General features: G+C 38.1%; 1 protein-coding gene across 2 annotated transcripts in view; it reads right to left on the bottom strand.

Moving 5' to 3' along the window:
• The window catches only part of EXT2 (exostosin glycosyltransferase 2), a 77,173-nt gene that overhangs the window by 38,767 nt on the left and 13,877 nt on the right, over positions 1-24,529 (bottom strand). For both annotated transcript variants that reach the window (XM_065838615.2, XM_071809110.1), the window contains exons 7-8: positions 24,029-24,122; positions 4,449-4,580 (exon numbers count right to left, since the gene is read on the bottom strand). In XM_065838615.2, the coding sequence (XP_065694687.1) occupies positions 4,449-4,580; positions 24,029-24,122 (226 nt within the window). The remainder of the gene's footprint in view (positions 1-4,448; positions 4,581-24,028; positions 24,123-24,529) is intronic.

Genomic DNA, 24,529 nt, shown 5'->3' with positions numbered 1-24,529 from the left:
ACACATTACATTTTTGGATCGCTTCCTCAATGTAATGTACTAAGTACGGAGTTAACTGCATATGCATTTATCTTCTGTGTACCTTATACTCCTCCCTGCTGGAAAAACGCCCTTCTGCACTGCTGCTGTATCCACACTGTGGTGAAGATACTCAGGCAACATTCTCACTAATATTTTGAGCCAATATAAGCCAAACTAACGCCAAAAAAAGCAGCTTTCCAGCCATCCAGTCCCTCCCTTTCTCCCCTTCTTTCCCCAAACCCCTTATTTTTTTTCTTTTGCTGGGTAAGTTCTACATGAGGAAAATTATTTCAGTTAAATCACCACAAGTGAATTAGAAAATTCAAAAAGAAGGCAGCACACAGAGACAGAAACCGTCATCCAGCTGTAGAAGAGTGCAGAACTGTTTCTTTTGGCAAGAGTACCTGCTTATAGTGGTTTCAAATGTTTGGGAAACCACAGACTCAACACAAGGTGTTTCTTTGTGTTGAGACTTGAGGAATATCTGGGGAATAGGAATAAAGCTTATCTATATGCAGATCTAGCCATGAGCATGCCTCACTGCTTTTAAATGCATTAATATCACTTGCATGCTGACTGTCCAAGACAATAGTCATCTCCTCAGATACAAACATCAATGTAACATTGCTCAAAAGAGAATAAACATTATTATGTTTGCAGATATGTCTTAATTCCTGCACTGCAGTATCAGAGTTCAAAATAAAGCAAAGAGAAAATCTTCAGAAAATAGCCATAAGTCCCTACCGGTCCTGCTTTGCAAGTGACATCAAACTTGAGGCAGCCTTTTGTGAAAGATGCAGCTTTACTCTTCATAGGCGCTGTTCTTACAAACTTTCTTAATCATATATATGAGGGTCCTAAAAATCTCTTTTATCTACCATACTTACAGGCTGTAATCTGTTAAATGTTTGCTAACTCAAAACACATTCAATTCTACTGCACTATAATCAAAATAATAAAAGTCAATATTACAAAAATCATAGGAAATAGACTGGAATTAGATGATGAATCTTAAAACTGGAAGCAAACTCATGAGGCTTCAACAGCTCAACCAAAAGCAGAGCAAAATGCATGCCTGAGAGAGTTATGAGCTACCCTAATTGTCAAAGTAGAAATAATGTTTTTACTGCTTTATTTTACAGCTGGTGCAGTTGTAACAATTGGGCAGCAAAACAATTAACAACAAAGACATTTTATCAAGCTCTGTTTTTCTACTACTTCCCAGGATCCTACTGACACACTAAGCAAAACTAACTCCTGTAAGTACACAAAGAAAAAGAAACTTTAAACCAAGGAAACAGGCAGGTAACCAACTACGGTCAAGGAACTTCTCTAGCTAAGGATTCTTCTCTGCATGATGACCCTGCACAGACAGCAAGCTCTTTATCTGTTAGCAAGTATTTTGTATTTGAGCAAGTAAGCTCGTAAAACCATTAAAGCTGGCTTTTCTGTATAAATGTTCAGCAGGTAAACCAATGCTCTCATTTTCAAAACCTTACTATTCAGAACACAGGGGTCTGAGCTCTATTTACAGCCTTGTACTGATTAAAGAAATCACTGGTTAACTGCAGTAAGTACCTTGTCTTAAAATGGTGATTGCACCTCTGCACCTTCTGGTCACCTGCCTGCAGCTTCTACATCCTCTTTCTGCAGGTCTGCAGTCCTACCTAAAGTGAGTAAGGGGAAAGAGGGCGTATAGAGGAGCACTGCATTTAATTCAACTGACCACAACATCACGAGGAACAACAAGCAGAGGCAGATGCTGAGCCAGGTGAGTTTGAAGGCAGAACACACATGGCAAGTTCTGGAGGTACGGTTCTAGCCAAGAACATAAGCTTTTACGACAGCCAGTTACTCACACATTTCACTGTGGTACTAATGTTAACTCACAGGTGCTTCATTTTAACAGTTACCAATACCCCGGCCCTGAGGCCAACCTGAAAGAATTCGCTTCAAATGCTTTGGTCTTGGAGGACTTTATTTAGAGAAGAATATGGTGATTTTCTTGTAAATGAGGAACACATTCTAGTCATCTTTAGTTATTTTGTCTTCCTATCAGAGTTAAAGGATACAGTTGCCATCTTCCGCTACCTCAAATATATACCTACTTTCCATCTTTTCCTGGATGTTTCATCCAGGCTTACTAGAAATCATTACACTGCTATGAGTGGACATTAGGCATGAGCTTAGATGAGAAACATACTCAGGCTCAAGTGCATCATTATTCCCCTGACAAGCGGACACTAACTATGGAATTTCAACTAGCAAAATTATTTAACAAAGCAACAACAGTAAAATAACTGTTATTAAATTTATCGACTTATTAAATTTCCTAGCAAATACTGTACATATCATCACCTTCTAAATTGTCTGAAGCTAGAAATTAGCTCAGTCCTGAAAAATATGTTCCTCTATAGACCACAGCTGTAATATGCTCTCATCTCAAAGAGATAAAATACATTCAAACAAAAAAACAAACAAAAAAAACCCTCAAAGATAAATTGGAGAAGGCTCCCATTATTTGCTTCAAATGAAAGAAAAAGGATTGAAACCAAGCAGTATTAGCTGGCTTAAAAAAAAAAAAGGAGCCTCATGGAAGGAAATTTGCTTACATGCTCAGAGTAGCTATCAAAATCCCCAGTTAAAGATAGCACAGGGTTGTGTACTGCTGTTCTACAAATTTAACTGCTCTTGAACAATTCCCAATCCAAGTTCTATTTTCTTTAACTGACCCTCTGAGAAAGGGTCACAAGCACTCTGCATTGCTGGCTAATATGGAGCTTACACAGCCCATAAAGGAACTTTTAATGATATTTCTGTTTCATATTGAAGCAAGAAATGAATTCATGCACATATTAAGCAATTTTCATAGACTAGGATAAACATCAAATTCTTTCAACTGAGACACAAAACCACCAAGGAACTGACCGTTCATGGCATGAGAGAGGCACAATACGAGGTGTTAACTCCAACGTCCTGGACAAATTCCAACTCGTCTGGCTGCAGTCAGCCTTCTCGCTTCTCCTTGCAATGGCACATTAAGACAATATTCCTGCCTGCTCCTTGCACTGCCCCAGCACGGCACCGCTGTTACGTGTTCCTCCGCAGTTCCAGAGCTCTGTTCTGTATGCTGCTGTGTCTGTGATCATAAACCTTCTGCTTAAGGACCTCTAGGTTGAACGACTAATATAACTTCTTTTTCCACATATATATTAAAAAAAAAAGGGGGGAGCGAGGTGCTGTTTGTTGCTCACAGTAAGATTAGCTTCCCTAGAAATGGATGAGTTTCCAGTATAGGAGGGAACTCAGGAAAAGATGTTTTGGCATCCCCTTTGAAGACTGAGCAATCCTAAAGCCATTTTCTTCATTTTAATAGGTGTTTCAAGGTGCTTGTTTTGCTAGCATAATCTGAAAGTGTTACGATGTTCTGCTCCACATTACTTCTTGTGCAGCTTAATTTCTTCCTCAAATATTGACATGTGCCATGTTTGCTCTCTAGGCAATGACAACAGCAGACTACTAATGCCTTTGGGCAGGCAATGGAAAAATCATCTCCTGAAACCCAGCAATGAGCTTCTAACTCTTTGTCAGCAAATGTTCACATTCTTTTGGCCCAAGAAGTTTGAAGTAGAACACACTTCTGTCTAACTTTCAGAGAAACTCTCTCTAAACCATCATGAAGTGACACAGTTAACAAGGTTGGTTTTATTATTAAAACAAAACTATTTTTTATATTTTGACACAGAGAAAATTACCTGATTATGAGTGAAAATCATCCACAGTCTCTTATATAGTAAAAAAATCAGAACCAGCTGCCTGGTGCAGAAGGTTAATTAATACTCCAGTGTTTCTTCTTAACAGAGGTGGGTTCAACTGGTGAAACCTTTTTCTTTTTTTAAAATAAAAAAAAATACCACAGCAAAACTTTGATCACCAGTTTCTGTGTAAGAGAAATTATGTAGAAATAACATGGAGAAAATTGTAGGCACAGCAATAATTATCTATTTCATCAGAATTACATGGAAGAGCCCTGCAGATTGTTTAAGATCTTCAGTATTTTCACTATTTCCACTACAGTTATTCATTTTTAAGAGCACTAAACTAACACTAAAGTCAACAGGCATAAAGAAATCTGTGTGTGTGTGTATGCGCGCTTGCATAAAAATAAATAAATATATAAACAGGCAAGCAATTTAGTGTGTGCTACAGCAAAAGCTAAAAGTTCATATTTCACTGCCAGGACATAAAATGAACTGCTAGTTATTTTGCCAGTTGTCATAAAATGTATTGCAAGTTACCAACACAACACATACACACACACACACGTACACAGAATTATTACCAACTTTCACTGCACATACCTTTTATATGAGAAAAAAACCAAACACACAATTTGTTTTGTGAGTGAATCAAACGAATTTACTTACCACAGCTGGGGGATCATTCCATTCTTCATAAGAAATGGCAGCATATGGGTAAATTCTATCATTGATAATCTGAAGAGTAGCAAGAGCAATTGCCTTCATTGATCGAAAATATGCTTCCCAGAACCACCTCGCCTGTAAAGAGAATAAGTTCACTTTCATATTGCACAGATCCAGTGCTTAATAATAAATTTTGGCTTGCCATGCACAAGCTGCCCTGTGCAGCCTACAAGTCAGGTGGAAATTAAATTAGGAGGCATGCTTATTGTGGCTAGGATATTTCCATAGAGTCTGAAGGCTTCAAACTCAACCCTAATCCTCAAAAAAAAAAAAAAAAAACAAAACAACCTGATTTATGGCCAATAAAAAGAAGCAGCAGCATTACTTTGCAATAGATTGAACAGAATATTTGAAGGAAACAGTTACTTTCAAGCTTTTATCATAAGTTTTCCTGTTGAAAAATGTCAAAAGCTGTTTGGCCATAGAACCGAAAAAATTGCTGTTATACTCGTTTTTTCCAACGCAAAGGAAACCACAGTGCAGCTAAATAGCCAAATAACAGCATGCAGCCTCAAAAGTGGAACTTGAAAGTCACCTTTTTACATCAGTATTAGAGACAGCTGATCAGCTAGAGAATTTCAGTACTCATGAACCCTACCAAACTACAAGCTTCTTCAGTCTTCCAGAAAACAAATACTATTTATTCATGTAAATATTAAGATTTTTACATAAAAGTACACGCATAGGTGAATTTGTTATAACTGTTAATCTAGGCTGATTTACAAGGCAGGCAGTGTAAAACTGCTGAAATTAAGCTTGAGATTCTCTTATACACAGATGCATTGATTTTCACAGATGAGTCACTTTCAAGTTAAGGTCTTGTATGGCAAGTCTTAATCTTGTCCCAGTTTCTACATAAGACAGAAATGCTGGAAGAAAGGTAGGGTTTTGGAAATGAAAACACTGACTTATCCGATTCTCTGTTAGAGACCTGAACATACTTTTAAAATGCCTACAACTATCAAATGATCCTGTAGAGCCCCAGCCAATCCAGAAGAAAACACGCTTTGCCAATAAATGTAGTTTGAGTGTTTCGGCCCAGGAGATATTAATTTTTTCCAACTTAATTTTTCTCCAGGAAATGCCAGCACCTTGAAGTGCACATAAGATAATGTAATTTGCGGTGTCCCTATGGTTCAGGATCAACTATGAGAATGGGTGTTTGCATGTAAGTTGTGGCACAATTATAATAAAAGACATTTTTTCAATAATTGGAAGCTTAAGAAGCTTTCAGAGCTAGAATACAACTGAAGACAACCTACAAATTTGGGCAAGTGCTATTCTACACTTGCTATGACTCCTTAACAGTAAAAAGGCTCTACAGACAGGCTGGTCTTAATCACATGCTATTAGAATAGGAAATAATATAATATAGACTATTAAATTACTGAAGAATACCAAGCTTTCAGAGGTACAGACTTTAAGATGAACCAAAAATAACTTTCATTTAGCTGTTGATAACAAGTTGCCAGTGTGTCTCACCCCGCAGGTCATTTTTAAACAGACAACAGAGAGTGATTCCTACGTGTACACTTCATGCTGCAGCACTCTAGGTTAAATAACAGTATACAGGAAAGATTGCAAGTAGGGAAAACGCACATTCACAAGCAAACGTGCTCATATTCATGCATATGCCACCTTGTACTTTACCCTGAGAGTAACCTATGGGATTCCGAACTAAAGACCTGGTGCTGAAACATTGGCCCTAAAACACTATTCTGTGTGTAGTTTATAAAACAGGTTTATCAGAATAGTTCTGTAAATCTTTAAGATAAAAAAATCCATGTTATAATTAAAGAAGCAAAGTAGGAAAGCGACAAGTGCTCTCTGGAGCACTACTTTCATTACGTGAAAACAGTAACAACCGTAAGCCTTACTACTTTGAAGTATTTCAAAATTTTGTTAAGGAACACTGATAAGTATGTCCAAAAGTTATACTTCTTTGGAGCCTGTTATCCAGAGAAAGCATAAAGCAATTCCACTGTAGAAAAGAATCACTTCTCTCTCCTTATTTCTCTCTCTGGTATGACTTTATAGCTGGATAACAGGCTGATGACCAAGAACATAGAACAAAATCTATGAACAGGTAAGCATAAATAATGTCTGCCTTCTAAAAGTTCCACTAATACATTAAATAAAGCAAACAACATGTGCTAAGAAAAGACTTAAGTGTTCCTTTTCCTATGCCCTAGAACTCAGCAACAACTGATTTAAAAAGAAAACCATAAGTAGATCAAGAATTAAAATTGAGCAGAACACTAAACCTCTCTATTAAAGTATCCTAAATAAACAAGAATAAGAACACAGATTTCAAATTTCATTTTCACACTGGGTAACAGTTTGGAACCTGTGCTGGTTTCAGCTGGGACAGAGTTAATTTTCTTCCTAGTAGCTGGTATAGTGCTGTGTTTTTGGTTTAGCATGAGAATAATGTTGATAACACAGGGCTGTTTTAGTCCTTACTAAGTAGTGCTTATGCTAAGTCAAGCTTCCCATGCTCTGAGAGGCACACCAGGCACTGGGAGGGGACAGCTGCCCAAAGGGATATTCCACACCATACAACCACACACTTCATATATAAACTAAGGAAAAGCTGGCCAAGGGGCTGCTGCTTGGGAACCAGCTGGGCATTGGCCAGTGGAAGGTTGGCAATTGCATTATGCATCACTTGTTTTGTATGTTCTTTTATCATTATTATTTTTTACTTAAATTATTAATCTGTTCTCATCTCAACCCATGAGCCTCCTCACTTCACTCTTCAATTCTCTCCCCGGCTCCACCGGGGATGCAGGGTGGAATCGAGCCAGCGCTGTGTGGTGAGCAGCTGCCAGTCACGGGTAAACCACAACAGAACCACTGCTGTAAGTGGCACTAAGAAGGAAGGAGAAAATATTTTACCATATAACTTTATAAAGCAATTACGTAGCTATTAGTTGAGTCAAACAAACAAAGAAATGTGTATTTCATTGTTATTAAATGACAGCATTCTAGATTCCACTGTTCTAACTTTGATTGTTTATTAATATGGTAATAGCTATGATTATCTAGCTTCATAGCAATCAAAGCTATTTTTCCTCCTTTGGCAAAACTAGAATGGATCTGATCTAGCTTCTCTTTGCTGAAAGAATGTTTGCAATGTCAGGCAAGATTACCCCTTTATACTAGAAGCAAAACTGGAGAAGAGGGCAGAGGGAATTTACTTTTTATAGACTAATATTTATGTAATTAATTTTTTGTAAAGAGCTAGAAAATGTTCCCACAGTTGGTTGTAATTTTTTGGAGTTGTGTTTCTTTAAGGCAGAACTCAAAACCTTCTAAGGGGATTCAAAGTCTCTGAACAGATGTTTCAGGGTCTCATTACTTCCTCCCCACCTTGTTTGCTTTTATAAAGCAGAACTGATTAACATGGCTTGCTAGTGTCGGCTGCTCAGCATGCTAAGTTACTAAATATTTTGGGAAAGTTTTCTATTAGGAAGATCTATGTCGATTCCATTTGAAATGTATTTTCTGTTCTACTTGGTGTGGTTGAAAAGCTTATGTTGGAATGTAACAAATACCTCGGAGGGATAAGAATCCTGTGAACACGTTCGAGATACAGGAGAAACAACAACTAAGGAAAGAAAGGAAAAAAAAAAAGACAGAGAGAGATCAGTTCCTGACTCCTCTGCCAACTTATTTAGTATTCTTACACAGTTTTTTCTGAGCTGTTCATTTCTCTTTTCAATATCCATGAATTCAGAAGATTAACGGTTATATACTTGAGAGTAGCTTTAATACAGTGGGTAATGTTTGTAAGGTATTGCAACTGTAACATACTAACTAAAGCTACTCGAAAGCCTTTCAGGATCTTGAAATAAATGATCCATAATTACAGATCTTGTCTTTCACAGGCATTGATTATCCAGCCTACAACTATGATATGGTCAAGCTACCATTCTGTTCAACTTGAACTGAAACTAACTCCTACTACTCTACTAGTCTATTTGATGAGGTTTCAGAATGTTCTAAGGAAACACATTATGTGAACCACAGACTTGTAGAGAATGCTAACTTTGTATACATCTAAATATTGCTCAGGTTGCAGGCACTCTAAATTGTAAACGAAGATCAAACATGTACTTTGTACAACTGCCAAAACGACACAGATGAACATGTTAACCTATGGGATCTGGGTGTATGGCTTACCAGGAACTGCGAGCAAGTATTTAAGAAATACAGCTTCTAAATGTCTAGATAAATTTTCCCAAGGTGTGGAAGAGTCAAATGTAGAGTACTGAATGACTTGACTGGGAATGAGAAATACATATTATTGAGTTGCCCAATGGGTTGGAAGTGGCTGGAATCTCTTAAAATACAACAGATTCCCCATGAAACTAATTTCCCTGAATTCAGTGTCTGCAGAAAATTTTACAAAGTCAAGACAGCCTCACCACAAAAGCCAAAGACTGATGGAATCAGAGAGCAAACTCTCCCTCCAAGAGATGAGCTCTGCAGACCAAGGTCACCAACCTGGGCATACCAGTAGGTAGCTCTAAGTTGTTTCTCTTCCTTACTCCAAACCCCAGTTTCAACTGCTGCATCCTCATGAGATCAGCTATGAAAACCTACCACTTTATATAAAGGCTAAAATCACTTAATAAAATGCAGAGGTATTAATTTATTTCTACAAATACATATGCACACTTCAAGGAACACTAGCAACATCTGTAAGAAAAAAAGAAAAAGTTCAGAAACTGTGTAGTTTTCTTCCTCAAAATTGTAGATGGATTGGGAAATTTGCATTCCTTCAACCAAGTAAGCAAGCATACAACCCAAAAGTTCAATTCCACTTGCTTACAGTTCCAGGATTTTGTTTAGGTGGACTATGAAGAAACTAAACTGACAATATTCAGCACACACTGGTATAGGCAAGAGCTTGCAATGGAAGCATTTGGAGTTATTTTCATAGGAGACAACAGGCAGCAGTACACAGCAACAGGGTAGCCTACTCACAGAAAGTAACATTTATTTAGGTAAGGTGTTATTTTCCTTAGAAATAAATACACTCGGGGGCCTAGCATCTCTTTATAAGCTCTTTACAAGCCAGCATAGCATCAGGTTACAAAGTCCATTCATATAATGTTTATAAGTTCCAGTGTTAATGCCACTAATGGTGCTCCAGTGTAGAGTGCAAGACAGATCAACGTAAATCTTTTGATTAGTTTGTGAAAAGAAAAACACGGGGCATGAGGCAAGGAAAGGAATACGTTCTGTAACAGTTACATCAAGGGGAAAACAGTCCATGAAAGGAACTTTCTAGCCTCATGTCGTTTGAAAGCCCAGGATTTGGTAAGAGTTGGTAAAGCTAGCAAAAAGGGAAAAAAGCAACAAGATTTGCAAAAAGTATACTAAAAGTTAACTGCCCATACACTACCACTTTTCTCAGCTTTTAGGTCAGGTGCCATGATGCTGTCAGATTTTACCCCACTGCAGGAGTTCAGTGTTTCCAAAATGCCTTGAAAAGGTTTACAAGGCCTTGAAATATAACTACTTTCACACTCAAATGCCTTTCCTCCTCAATGGCTCTTGGTGCTCCTGATTTTTACTCCCTGAGCAGCTAGGTTAGGGAATTTTGCTGAAAAAAAGAGTGGGGCCTAGCTGCTGCATTTGATTTCTTGCTTCTACTTCAGCCTTGCAGCAATATGTGTAATATTCAACTCACAAAGATGCTGTGAGACTTAACCATTCTAGAAAAACATGAAAAAAATTAACTTTATCCTCCTGTTATTTGTAAAAAGAAACCTTAACATAAAAAAACTAATAGCTAATCAATGCTACCAAAGTAACTGACTGTGGCAACACTTTGCTAAAATGTGTACCTTCACTATCTAATAGCTCTGGGCATTGACGTTTGTCCACTAAGACCTTCAGGCTCTTAAAGTACACAATACAGTAATATAACCAAATGTTTTTAAAGTTACTGAGACCTAACAAGTTATTGGCCATCAAGCAACCTACTATGATTGGTCACAGGCAACACCCCCCCATAACCTCTTTCCATTGTGCAGTAGGATTAGATGGGCTACTCAGGTTCAAGGTAAACAGAATTATTTTTTATTTGCCCCATACTAAAGACGCATAAGAGGATAGCTGATGATATATAATAATCAGATAGCAAGCTTGAACTCTTAAGTCCCCTACTCCCCCCCCACCCCAAGGTAAAATAGGACTCAAGAGAGCATAAGTTCCCCTTTTGGAGAAACAAGCATTTTATAAAAAGTTCCCCAAAACAAATTCTGGGTTCAGACTGAGGCCCCTCTAACTCCAAATTCCCACATTTTTCTGCCTATGAATTGTAAACCGCCCCTTCTTTCTGAACCACCTTACCATTTCTACAGCTCGTTCCCTGTTCCAACAACTTCCTTGCTGGTCATACATATCCCTTCTAGTACACAGTTCTTCAGCAAAGATGATACCAGTTGGCCCAGCTAAAACCAGTGCACCTTTGTTTCTTTACACAGGCTTACAAGAAACCTTCAGAACACTTTATACTATTAAGAATTAGACAGTAATTTATTGTTTCTAGAAAGTGATAAGAATTTAGGTTAAAAAAAAAAAAAAGGTGTTTATTTGGTATAGGACCCGATATCACACAATCAAGTCCAATACACCTAAGGCTGGCTGGCCCAATCTTCTCTCTGTAATCAGCGGGTAAAAACAATAGGGAGAGAAATTTAGAGCTCTAGTACCTTAAAATACTTCCTGAACAATCTGTTCCTCTCTTATTAAGGGAGCATGAGAGGCCACAGTAAGTGGCCAGCTGTGGGCCATGATCCTTCTGTCCCTGAAAGCCCCATCTTCAAAATTAACCTGAGGGCCCTCTCATTTTCCCAGAGAGGCACAAAGATTTGAAATAAGAACAAACAAGAATGTAGGCTACATTTAAAAAATTCATGTGTTTTAGGCTACAAAAAAATGACAGCCATGCTCTGAAAAGTTGGCTTACTTTTGGGCTGCCAATACAACTACCCCAAACTGGAGAAAATCACAATCAAAGTAAAAATTAGATTCTTGTCCCCATACACAGACTACTATGCATGAATTTTAAGAGTTAATCCATTAAATCAATTGAATACTGGTAAAATCATGCTAACTTGCCTAAAACCAAAAGTTTTCTGAATTATTTTCATGCTTTATAGAAGAGTAGATTAAAAGCACATTTCAAATTCATCCTAAACTGGTTGTATTATGTCTGTTTGTCAGTGAGGACCTATCCAAGCAAAGCAGCAGTGGAGGAATTCTATGAAGAGTGCTTATAACATTAGCATGCCACCTTTAAAGCTAAAAAATGGGAGCAGCAAGGAACTGCACCTTTGTGGGTGTCTGATCACTTCATATGAAGACTAATCCATAATCTAACATCAGGTTTTCCCAAACCTCAAACTAGAAGTTTCTCTACAAGGGAAGAACAGTAGAACACAATGCAGGGTATATAGAGCTGTTCTTTTAATATTGTTTCTGAATTTTCATTCCATTTTTTGACTCCTGTTTCTGACGTATGCATGATCCCCACATAAAGCCTTGAAAATATTCTCTTAATCTATAGGAGTGGCCTATAGAGGAATATTCCTTAATGACAAGATGTTTCTGCAGGATGAGCAAGTAAAACAATAATGTGTATCATGTCAGTGCTATATTTTAAGAAAGAGATTCTAGACAGACATTTGGTGGTGCAAATTTTTACTATAATTCAGCCTCAAAAAAAAAAATCCCTTCAGAAGTAAAGCAGTAGGTAGATTTAATCACCTGGGTCAATATTCTCCACCATAGTAATTTCAGCCATGAAACAAGCACATTTGCCTACTTCAGCTACAGAGAGTGAAAACTAAATCTTTCCACTATTCAAATTTCTTTTTCTTTTTGAAGCTGCCGATTCATAAGGGGATAGAGGTCAGAGTTCAAAATGCTAATCTTACTCTTCAGATACCAGCCACTTGGGAGTAACTCACTTCTACCGGCTCTCAGTTTTATTGCAGTGAACCACTTGACAAATGCTGACTCATAAGAGCTAAAGGTAAAAGAAAATGTTAGTGCAAGCTCAGATATTAATCTTAAGCCTCTTGCACTGCAGTTTTCCTCAGATTCTCCTCTTTCGTACTTTGAAAAGAACCACTTGTATAAATTATAGCAATCCATATGTACAACAACACATACCATGCATATATGGCAATGGTTCTTTGAAGCATATCTGTCAAAGTCAACATTTTGAGTCTTGCTTCCATACTTTCAGATAATTTATGGGGGTTTGATTTTTTTTGTTTGGGGGATGCTGTTTTGGTTTTTGGTTGTTTTTTGATTGGTTGGTGGGTGGTTTTTTTTGTTTTTTTGGTTTTTTTTTTTTTAAGAGCCTTGTTCTGCTTAAAATATGGCTCAAATATATGACATAGAAGAAGCTGTTTTCAACAGACAAGTTCTAGTTCTCTCTCATGAAATGGTAACATTTTATATGGTTTTGAAATCCTGCATTATCTTGACCCCTAAAATACAGACTTCCACTATTCCTTGTCCTTAGCTTTAAAGATAGCAAGAACACAAGACTTAAAGAGATAAAAATACCACTTAACACTGGTGTTCTCCCCTTCCTCCATATATTTCTGCACCTCAGACTCGCTTCTTTGATTAACGAGTGTGTCAACCTCACAACTCTATTGCAGAAGGTAACATTGCACCAGCCAGGAAACCTGACTTTCTGCCCTGGCACCCTACAAATTCACTGCCAAAATACACTTCAGTGATGGAGCCAACAAGCAGATAGCAACACTACGAGCAGCAAGGACCTGCCCCAATTCTCAGCTGCAGCTGGGAAAACTATTACAAAGCACTGAGACAGGGTCAGCAAAGAAAACAGCAGAATGGGGAAAAAAAGCTAAGTTTCATAAAGCACTTAGAGCTTTAAAAACAGGTAATGTAAAAATGGCTACCATTTACTGAATTTCCTTCACTCCGAAAGAGCTTTCAGTTCTGTCTTCCTACTTGGAGGCAAATGACATGTTGACACCACAGAAATAACACAGCTGTAAGAGTAATATAGATCCTATTGTGGCTTCCAGATAGTTGTACCTACATAATCATCACTGACAACGATGTAAAGACACAAAAAATAGCCCACTCTCTTCTCTCCAGTTCCCAGGAGTTTGCAGGGCTCCCAAATTAATCCAGTTACTCCAGGCTGTTGCTGTGAAGGGGCAGGCACACCTAACCTGAGGTGTCACCAAAATTACTTGGATCTGTATCACCCTTTCTATGATGTTTGTCCTTTACACACTCCCTGTTAACAACATGAAAACAGACCTACAGTGGGCTAGACTTATGTTATCACTGATTCAACAGCAGTCTAGAAAATCATAGAAAACAAATACATGTATGTAACTGCAGGGAACATTCAACTACTGTATGACCACAAGCTGGCAGGTGGGGGGATGTTTTAGCCACATTTCTTGACAAATGATGGACAGCTCCTGAAACTGAAAGCAATAGGTTTCTAGTCCCAGGGGTATTGCCTTCAAATATGTCTATGTTCTCAGGGTAGATCAGTTTTCCCTGCTGCGGGCATCCTGCTGAGAGGCGAGGTCCCAAGCAAAACAGAGGAATCTGACTGCAAGCCTTTGAGGTGGCAGGAGCCAAGGGGGGTTCAAAGACAAGGCTGGCTGGTGGGCAGCACCTCTGAGTTTTGCAGAGGTTAGAGGTTAGTAAAGCAGGAGCCACTGGCCAATAAAACAGTGTTTGGAGAGCCCACTCTACAGATAAACTGGGGATCTGTTTACACCTTTCCCAGCTTTCTGAGTTACACACACTGATGCTTCCCACTGTGATCTTGTCCTATGTCTGCTGGCATCTCCTTTCCTCAGCAGCTGCCCTGCTCTCTGCTGGTTGGCTTTATGACATGGCTAAAGGATGCTTGGAAACTTTTAATCAGCATCCAGCATCAAAAATAAATAAATAAAAGCACAACTGCTCTTATTTGTGTCAACTGCTGCAACAAGATCTGTCTTGTTTGAGATTTCCCATGACTGCTGTACTAATGCTGGGAGAACAGAAGCTTAAATTCCCTTGATTAGAGAAGTTAAACACAAAGCAAGCGTAGTGCCAGTCACACACATGAAAGGACAGCTTTTTGAAATAAGCAAAAGAAAAATCTAGGTAGGGTTACCACCATATTACAGTAGTTAAAAATCACTACATCCCTCAACTTCAGGAAGAACTTGCCCTTTTGATGAAGAGATGTTTTACTCCATTTCCTGTAAGCTATATAGTTCTATTTCATATAAACATAAACATACACATACTCCCATACACAGAGTTCTCAACACTGGACAATTTTAACCACAGATGTTACTGTCAGCATTGCTTGAACAGAGATATATCTTGCTGACTTCTATGAGGATAAAAGCTGAACGACTGGCAGTGGTGTTTTGTTGTTTGAAGTGTTTGGGGGTTTTTTAGTATCTATTGGGAAAACACCATTTAGGACATGGTGCTGCTTTTTAGTTCCCCACCTTAAAAATAAGTGATGTAAGCTCAAGCTATGTAAAAATACCTCATCCTTCATGACTCAAACTGCATGGCTGTATGACTGTCTGATGAAGTAGGGAAGTTAACTGATAATTGCTGGTTGTGATAATACTATGTGTTGGTCACACTGAAAAGGAATAGGGTTGAAAATAATTTTACATGGACAAAATAATAGGTAGACATCAACAAGGGTTATTTATTTTATCTTGCCAAACAACTGAAATAGCATGCTGAAGAGGAATATTCTTTGCTTTTCTTATTTACAAAATTTGCCTTCATATAGTAATCTCAAAGATAAAGCTTATTAAAGAAGCTCTTGCTATCCCCCAAAAAAAGATGGAAAGTACATCAGTGATCATCATTTGCATATTTATTCTGTATTAAACTTTTGCTTCACCTAAGTAATTGAAAACATGAGGAAGGAGTTGTTTTCCCTCTCCCCTCAACTCACAGATAACATGGCCTCTGCAACAGAGGGAACTCGCGTGTTGGGAGATTCCCTGAAGAACTGGCTACTAAACACAGGTGGAATCAGTCCAGAAACGAAATAGCGGCAAGAGGCAGAGCGCAGAGCCCGGCCTTGGCACTGCCGGCTGACTGCAGCATTTCAGACAGCTGGTAGATGGCTGTTGCATTCACACTAAGGCTTAACCCAATCACCAAACTGAGGATCAGGAGAGTTCTTCCCTGTGTCTCAACAGGCACCACTGATATTTTTTGCTTTTGCTTCCTACAGCATCGGGAAGCACTTAATGGTGTTGTGTGGGGGAACCCAGATGAAGAATTTTGTGGACACCCTGAGACCAGAATTCCATTACTGGCTAGGTCCAGTTGCAGGAAACCGTATTTCTTAAGCTTAACCATAACCTAACAACTTCTATCCATAATTCCCTACTCCACTATTAGTACCCTGGAATATGCACACCCTCTATAATCCTCCTCTCCAGAATATCTGTATAGGTCTAAGTCACCAACACAGAATAAGTATTCAAAAACAACTAATACGTCAGGTGCCATTTTCATTTCTAAAGAGCATTCAAAATTGTCAGGTAATGGGGAGAAAAAAAAAAAAAAGAGGAGCAGAGAGGAAAAGAAAGAGCCAACCCCCAGATGCAAGTTACACCATTTGCAAGCCATAGCGCATTACAGTATATCCCTAGCACAGCCCACTTTTCCATTTGTAACAAACTTACATAATTTTCCTATAGACAGGGATCCAAGAAACTGTTAGATATTTCTGCACAACTTACAGACAAAGATTAAAAGAAAAGCCATCTAAAGGTTATCTGGCAGCAGACTGTTTCTATAGAACATGTAAAACCTTTGCAACTTAAAAGCCAAACTTTCCTACTCTGTTGTAAGATACATTTGATTTAGTCACTGAAACAGGATCCAGGAGTTCTAAATTCCATTACTAATATTATTAACCTTGTACAAATTAATTATATCTCTATCCATGCATCAGTAAAATGAATACAAGACCAAGGTGTATTTACTACTAATATTTAATATACTCACATGCCAATTACCAGAGCAGTGCAGAGTATTTATATTATATTCATAAATGCTAAAGTTGTAACACTTTCAGTAATGAAGGGGTAAGTGAATTTTATACAGAAACGTGATGTGGTAAAGACTAAGCAGCAGCAGAGGGAGAGCACAGAGTAACAAAGAATGAGTGACATACCAGGAGAGATGCTTAATCATCCACTTATCTGCAGCTAACTGCTTCACATGCATGGCAAAATATTTTCAAACATTCTTTCTAAAAGAAGTACACGCCTTTCCAATTTTTGGATCATCTGGATCTATCCGTACTATATCCAAGCTATGCATAGCAATCTGCAAAGGATAAGCACCAAAAGCCCACTTTGCAACAACATACAGACTCTTAAAATCTAATCTTAACCAGAAAATAATTTTGTCTTAAAATAGCGTAATTTCCCTCTTAGACTTGAAGTTTATCCTTTTGTTGTTTAGAGGATGCAAATCTAGATACAAAGGCAGGACAACTGCATCCAATAAAAATTACTAATTGAGTTGCTGACTGCTCTCAAACTTCTGAGCTCTCAGAAATGACATGCAGACCACTCTGTAATACGAGAGGCACAAAACCAGTTTTCTTGATCCTGGAAAGTAACAGGGCACGACAGACAATAGGAAAGAAAAAAAAAAAATATAGGATAAGGATACTCTCTGCAACAAATGAAGGAGGGAGAGCAATGAAAGTCTCATATATAAATGCCAAGGATTCTGCAACTCCCCTGGTGATCCTGGCAATAAGCCAGGAAAAAATTTTCTCTTCCCTTTGCTGTTTGCAGCAACAAATCTTTCCTCTGGGGGAGGGGTGAGAGGGTTGGAACTAACTTCACTGCATCTGATAAGACAGCAAATTGTCCAGGCCTGACATTTATGGAGGACCCAGAGCTCCACTGAAGCACTCTGGGAGGATTAAAGCAGGGTTAGCCTCTCCAATCACACTCCTTAAAATGCTACAAATGGCAGACAGATGAAAGTTCATTTAAATTTGATAATGATGAGTCTAAAAAACCCCAAGACAGAAGCTCTTCCCCATCAGGGCAAGAACTGCAGCTGAAAGTTGAATATTCTCATTAAAAGCACTTGTAAAAATCTAACCATGCTCAAAGAGCTCCCAGTGTCCAGATATTGAAATGAAGTTCTGTTTAATTGGCTAACAAGAACTAAATCCCATCCCTTTCATGTGAGCTGCACCACCCACAGGAAAAGTCCACCACCCATTTGCTTTAACTCTAGCCAGGACCATTCCGCTGTAAGAATTGGATGTTTCACACGCCGGCAGCGATTGCCTGGAGCCAGAAGAAAGGCTCATATAGCTGTCAGCAAGCTGATAAGAGTTGAAATTACTCTACAGAGCCCTCTTTAAAGAAGAGCCAAAGCAGCACATTAAATGAAAGAGAGGAGGGGTCAGAAAAGCCAGCCACTCATGTTGTTTTAACGTGGCACTAAAACAAGTCATTGATTTATGCATGTGTCTTCAGCTCTGTTTGACCCAGAGTCCAAACGTTTTGTCAGGTCAGGGCTGAGGCACATGGGACATGCACTAGAAAAACCACAATAGCTTGTCTAGGTATTCCGACTGTGGGAACAAACATTGCAAACTACATGTTTTCTATCCACATTTTTTTAAACTTCATTTACCTCCCTTTTCAGCTTTTAATTGTCCACATGGGTTGAAACAATGAGAGATCGTGATTATCTAAATCAAGAATGCTGCGTGGCCACTATTTGACAAGAGTATCTTGTGGGGCTTCAGGAAAGTGAGTTGTCCATTCATACAAAGGAGGAAACTTTACACCAGGGTCAACGTTCTCTCATTTAAGTGTTTGGCAACCACTGAAGTTAAGATGCATTTAAAACAACACTGATGATCTGACATGATTATTTCCCAAGGCATTATAATATCAAACCTGAGTCCTGAAGCTGCATCACTGCCCCGAAGTCCTCTGGCGCCTTTGGGAGTCTGCAACTCGGGCACTTCCTAAGCCAGAGGGATGCCTTTGCATTCATCTCTGACAGATTTTGCTTCTCTGGATTTCTTCATTTACTATTTACACCAATAAAAACTCTTCACCCATACCAAATGCTGAAGCAGTGAGTCCGACAGACTACCTACTAAGAGTTCTGGGAAAAGATCATCTCCTTTATTTTTTAGACCAGATTCCCAATTACACAATTCCTACACAATTTCAAACAATGTACAGTCACGTTTCTATGTGTTCTTCATGACCTTCTTATTTTATACCTATGTATCATATTCTTGCTCCTCATTTTATCCCAAATCATTCATCTTCAAGATGGAGAGTATTCATGTTCAATCACTCTGCTTTTGAAATCTTTGATCACCCTCATCTATTATACCTTTTTTAAGATGGGAGCACTGTAACTATGAATTGTATTCAGAGTGCAGACATACAACAGACTTGTGCAGTGGCACAGTATTTTCCATTTGTTCTCCACTACTTCCCTAAAAATTCTTTATTTTACTTTTTTTTGACCATGACTGACCATTAAATTTCTTTTTCCACATAACTATTAATTACAGCTCTAAGAATTCTTTTCCAACGACCGTACCTAGCTGACAAGACATCACTGCCTATGAGAAAGCTGGTTTTCCTTTCAAATATCCCCTTGCCACTTTACCATTTGGTCATGCTACATCTGAATTTGTTTGGCCTAAGATGTGCCAGTTCCAAACAAAACCTTTGCCAAAGCAGAATCATTCATAAGGGGTAGCTGCAAGGGGTTTTTCTATTAATGTTAGGTGAAGCTGCAACTTCTTCCTTCAAAACCATGCGCTTCTGGGGTGCTCATCTTCCACACAGCTACTTAATTTTATGGAATTTCTTATCTCCAAGAGCTACATCTCTCTGTAAGTTGGGTCAAAACTGGACAATAACAGAAACCAGAAGAGAAAAGAGCATGTATGTTTGATGTGATCATACCCCTGTTTCCCTAGGAAACTAGGATGAAAAGAATTCCTGCACCCAAGAACACTAGCTCTTCATTCTTGTACTATCAGAGCTCACAAAGTCATAGAGTCTTTCAGACTAGGTATCAACCCAAATTTTTATTTTTGGGAGGTGGGGAGTGTTATAAAGTCAAAATGGAACAGGCACACAAAACCTTCTTTTGAAAATAAACTCCTTACCTAAAATCCATTCAGTGAGAAAGAATGCCTAAATAAACAGAGGAATAACTTTTCTATTCCCATAGCAGAGTACTTTCGTACTCTGATCCTATGCCTTTACAAGCCTATCTGTGTGAAGACTTCCAAGTTGTTGATACTTAGTGAGGAAAAGCATTTATAAAATGTCTGTATATTCAGATAGACAGCTTCATTTCATTAAAAGAAAGGAAAAAAGACACAGAGACTCAGATATAAGTTGTGAAAAACTTTCATACAAGTTAAAGACATTTATGTATCAGCTACAGCAGTGATATATGTTTCCAGAGATTAACAGGCTTTCAAAGCAAAGCACTTGAAAAACTCTGTTGGGAAGGAAACTATACAAGGCATGGGATAAACAGATACTGGCAAAGCTTCGTTTTGTTTCCTTTCTTTCTTTACCTATTTTATTCTTCTTCAGGAGCAAGAGGAAATCTCAAATTTCACTCTATCAGAGGTCTACTACACTTACTGCTATTTTGTGTCCCTCCACTTCTACAACTTTGCTATTACCTGGGTGCTACTTTGTGGTGCAGAGAAAATGAAAGAATAAGGGTAAAGCATCAAGTCTGCTTGATCAGTAGCTGTACAGCTAAGCTGCTTATCAACTCGCCTCGGGGAGCTTCGGCCAGGGTTTCAGACACCATATGGAACTATTTGTGAGAGGGGGATGGTTCAAGGAAGCTTCAAAGAAAATGAGAATGACAACATTACTGTAGAAAACAGACAAGACAGCAATCCCAGAAATGCATAAGTTTCATCCAGACTGCTATTAATTTTAGCAGCTCAACTAGCAGAGGCTCTTTGTGATGGTCAGTATGTTGGAGTTTATAAGAGCTATCATATGCTAGTCTACAGTTCTCATTGACATAGCCTGTACATGTAGTTTTGGAAATACGTAACCATTTCTCACAACTAGGCCATGAGCACAGAAACTATTCGTTCTTATGACAAAATACAGGGACCTGAACCAGGAATTGCTGAGGGGAAAGTGTTCTGCAGGTTTGAACAATAAAAGCATAAATAAGGTAATATGGCTAATCTCCAGAGATCTCAGCACAATCAGGCGTAATTCAGGACAGCAGAAATTAATTTTGGTTTCCCACATTCCAGCTCTGCTTAAACCAATAAACCTCTTTCCTGATTTATACCATGTACTATCTGACAAAACAATCATGCAAAACAAAGTTGCATCATAGGAAATCACAGCCCAGGTCATACCAGCTGTAGATCCAAGCAGATGATAACTTCAAAGCTAAAGCACTTGTATTTCATCCTCTTCATTACAGTATTGTGCGATGCTCATGATCAGTGCACAAACTATATTTTCAAATATACAAGCTGTATTTTCAAATACAGGTTCTTACGTATTTTAAATGTAACAACTTCTCTTTAAGACCCTTCCTCTCTTCTCCAGCAGATGTATGGCTAGAAGTACTTCCAGAAACAAAGCAAAAATTAAGCATAGAGAAAAGTTTATTCATTAAACACACATAATCTTTTTCAACCTGGAAAAAATTATATATACCTATATATGTGTATATATTTATACACACACACATTAACCTTGACACCTGATCTCCAGAGAATCAGCTGCAACAAAATACTATACAAAAAGAGTACCTTATCAACAAAGAAAACTGGCAAGTTAACATTCACAATAAAATTTGTTTTAATTACGAGGTTTTCCAACTAAGGATAAGAATTATGTCATAATCAAGACAACCACTGAAACCACAGTAGTGGGACAGCAAGGCTCCAATCCCTCAAAGGTTATCAGACCCAGAAAGTCTGATTGGTATGATGAATGCATGTTTCAACTTACTAAAAACCAGGAGAAATTTAGAGCAAGGACCTGTTCTATTTGGCTAAAAAGAAGATGATCTCAAACACACTCATGTCAGAATATGTCAACTGGTTTCTTAATTTACTGAAAAAGTATGTTAATCAGCAGGTACTGACAAAGTGTGTTTCACAAGTCTTTATCGAAAACATATTGTCTCCCCTCACAGAATTCCATGCGCCACAAAAATTCACTGCAGACACAGACTAGAATTACGTTTTGGTATTAAAATATTCTTCTATTTTAATTTAGTATTATGGAGTTATAGATAATATAGGTAATTTATAGATCACCTGAATCAAAGGGGGTTTTTGTTGGTTTGTTTCACTGTGAATGTTTGAGGTTTTCTTTGTCTGTTTCTGTTTGCATTTTTTTGTCAAGTGCATCCTCTGCAGAAGGAGAACACTATTCTGAATTGATTATTTCATTATATTAGTGAAACAAACAACAAGAAAAATCAATATACACTTTAACAGACTATTAATGTCAGCTTTAAAGCTTTATTAAGCAAAGCTCCCTACTGTTAACATTTCTACATTCATGTCAGAGGGAAAAAAAAAAAAAAAAGGAAGAAGAAAAAAAAAAAAATCATGTTTCTAGGAGCTGTAACAACAAAGATACTTTCTCACTTGCCATCCCTGGTGGCAACTTGATGCTGCCAGTGGGCCTCACCAAAATACAGTAGTGCATTTGGTGAACGGACTTAAAGAGAAAGGAGACCCCTGATGGTTGCTGTGATACTTGCAGACTCTCTGTATAGAGAATGAAGTGAAGCTGGCAACCCAGCTCAGGCACGAAAAGGTTTACCCGTAAATTTGATAGTATTTTCTCCACACGTACCCAGCATTAATATACACTGTGCAGCTTTTGCACTGTCTAGGTAGAAATAACTAGAGTGTTGTAGGCTTGTTTTTTTTTGTAAGGACTACACAAAAGATGACTTTGTCACTAAGGTTGTATGAGGGCATTTCAGAAACATGTCTTGATAATTTTTGCAGAAATTCAATGACAGAAATACCATGTGTTTTGAAAAGTCACCTGAGATCAGATAATTTACTTTTTCCCTCCATACCTAGCTCTTACTTTCTCTATGCCTCAGTTACTCATCACGAAAAACAATAACAGTATCTCCCTACCTTATAGCGATATTTGGTCAGGTACAATAAGGTGACAAGGATGAAACATCCTAGATACAAGTTTACAACCTATGTTGACATCTTTCTTCTTCTCCAGCCTAAAAACATCACCTATATATTCCAGACACCAAAACAACAACATGGTTGAATCCTGTGTCCTAACCTGAGAACAAAACTCTTCATACTTTGTGAAAATCCTCACATGGATAACGATCCTTATCTGCTGAGCTTGCACTTTACATGTGAGCTCTAGAACTAAAGCAACTGATGATGACAGAGTCCATAACAGCGAAGTTAATACACAGGAATCGGCACCAACTGGAGTGAACTAGAAGACATTTACTTTTGACGATACACCCAGCCCATACAGACATCATTCACGAGTTCGGACAGTTCATGGTATCAACTCTTTCAGTCACCAAATAAGTAAAATTTCCCTCTCACAGGAATTGTCAACTTAATTAAAATATTTAAAACATTTTTCCGCTTAATGCTTCTCTCACGTTTTGAGGTATTAAAATTTATCTACAAACCAAAGCTGCTCTTGAGATAAAGCCAGACTCCTGAACTTCTTTCATACAATTTAAATACCACGTAGAATAAAAAGAATCAAAAATACACAGTGATTTCATTAGAAACGTGTTAATATATGACAGCAGGCAGTACACCTGCATTCAGGGAGAGATTCCATCCCACGGTATGTTAAGAAAGCAGAGGTGACACAAGAAAAAGTGAAATTAATGAAAGTGGAGTTTGACTACATTGGTAGAAACCGTCAGTCTCCACTCATCGCAAATACCATATGATCTTTATATGAAAAAGCAGATAGTCAAAAACTCAGTTTCACATTTCAGGAGAGCTGCTGCTGACTGTGGATGCTAAAGATCCTGTAATACATTTCCCAATAGCACGTATATTAACATAGCAGCTGGGAGAAAATTCACTCAGAGTAACTGAAATGTGCCAACTGAAGCATTCTCCTGCAATTGCAATCATACAGAATATTCTTAACTTCCTGACTTGATGGGTACTGTAGTACCGACCAACAGCTGCTGTTCAACACATTTAGCTGCACCAGTGATGGGTAGAGACACAACATTGAAAAGTAAGGGTGAATCAGTGTGTTTAGCATAAAGAAAGAAGAGGGTTGAGTTACCAAAATATCAACGTGAGAGTACAATGGATGCTTCTGCATTCCAACCAATTTCACAGTAAGGCAGGTGTGTGAATCTACACTCCAACCATAAATAAAGGAAAACAATTTAAATATAGTACATTATTTTACCTGTCTTTGCATCTCTTCAATCTGTCGCTGAGGGACACTTTGCAGAATACTGTACATCTCAGGCATCTTTTCTTCAGGGATGACAACAGAGGCCCTATACACAAACATCAGAAAACAAATGATAAGATGGGAAGAAAGAAGTTCTGCAATAAAAGATGTCGACAGCTTTTCAAACTCAGAATTTTGTCCTATTGCAATAAGACACATTCAGAAGATATTAGCAAAAAGAAACAGTCTTCTGTCAGTGTAATTAATTATTCTGTAGCAGTTCCTTCACAACACCAGCCAGTCTGACCACAGATAACGCCATGAAAGCCTAAACTCATCTGTACAGACAATTTAATAAATATGGAAGACAAGGAGATCCAGAAATCCTGAATTCTCATATCTGGATTGCCAATGACTTGCTGCTAGCTGAATGTTTGGAGTGACCAAACAGCAACAGAATATACAGTGCTACGCATACAAACTAGTAATTTTTGTACGTATTAACCTAAGATC

This window comes from Patagioenas fasciata, chromosome 5, assembly GCF_037038585.1.
Source record: "Patagioenas fasciata isolate bPatFas1 chromosome 5, bPatFas1.hap1, whole genome shotgun sequence".
Lineage (NCBI taxonomy): Eukaryota > Metazoa > Chordata > Aves > Columbiformes > Columbidae > Patagioenas > Patagioenas fasciata.
This window is presented reverse-complemented; position numbering and strand designations above follow the sequence as displayed.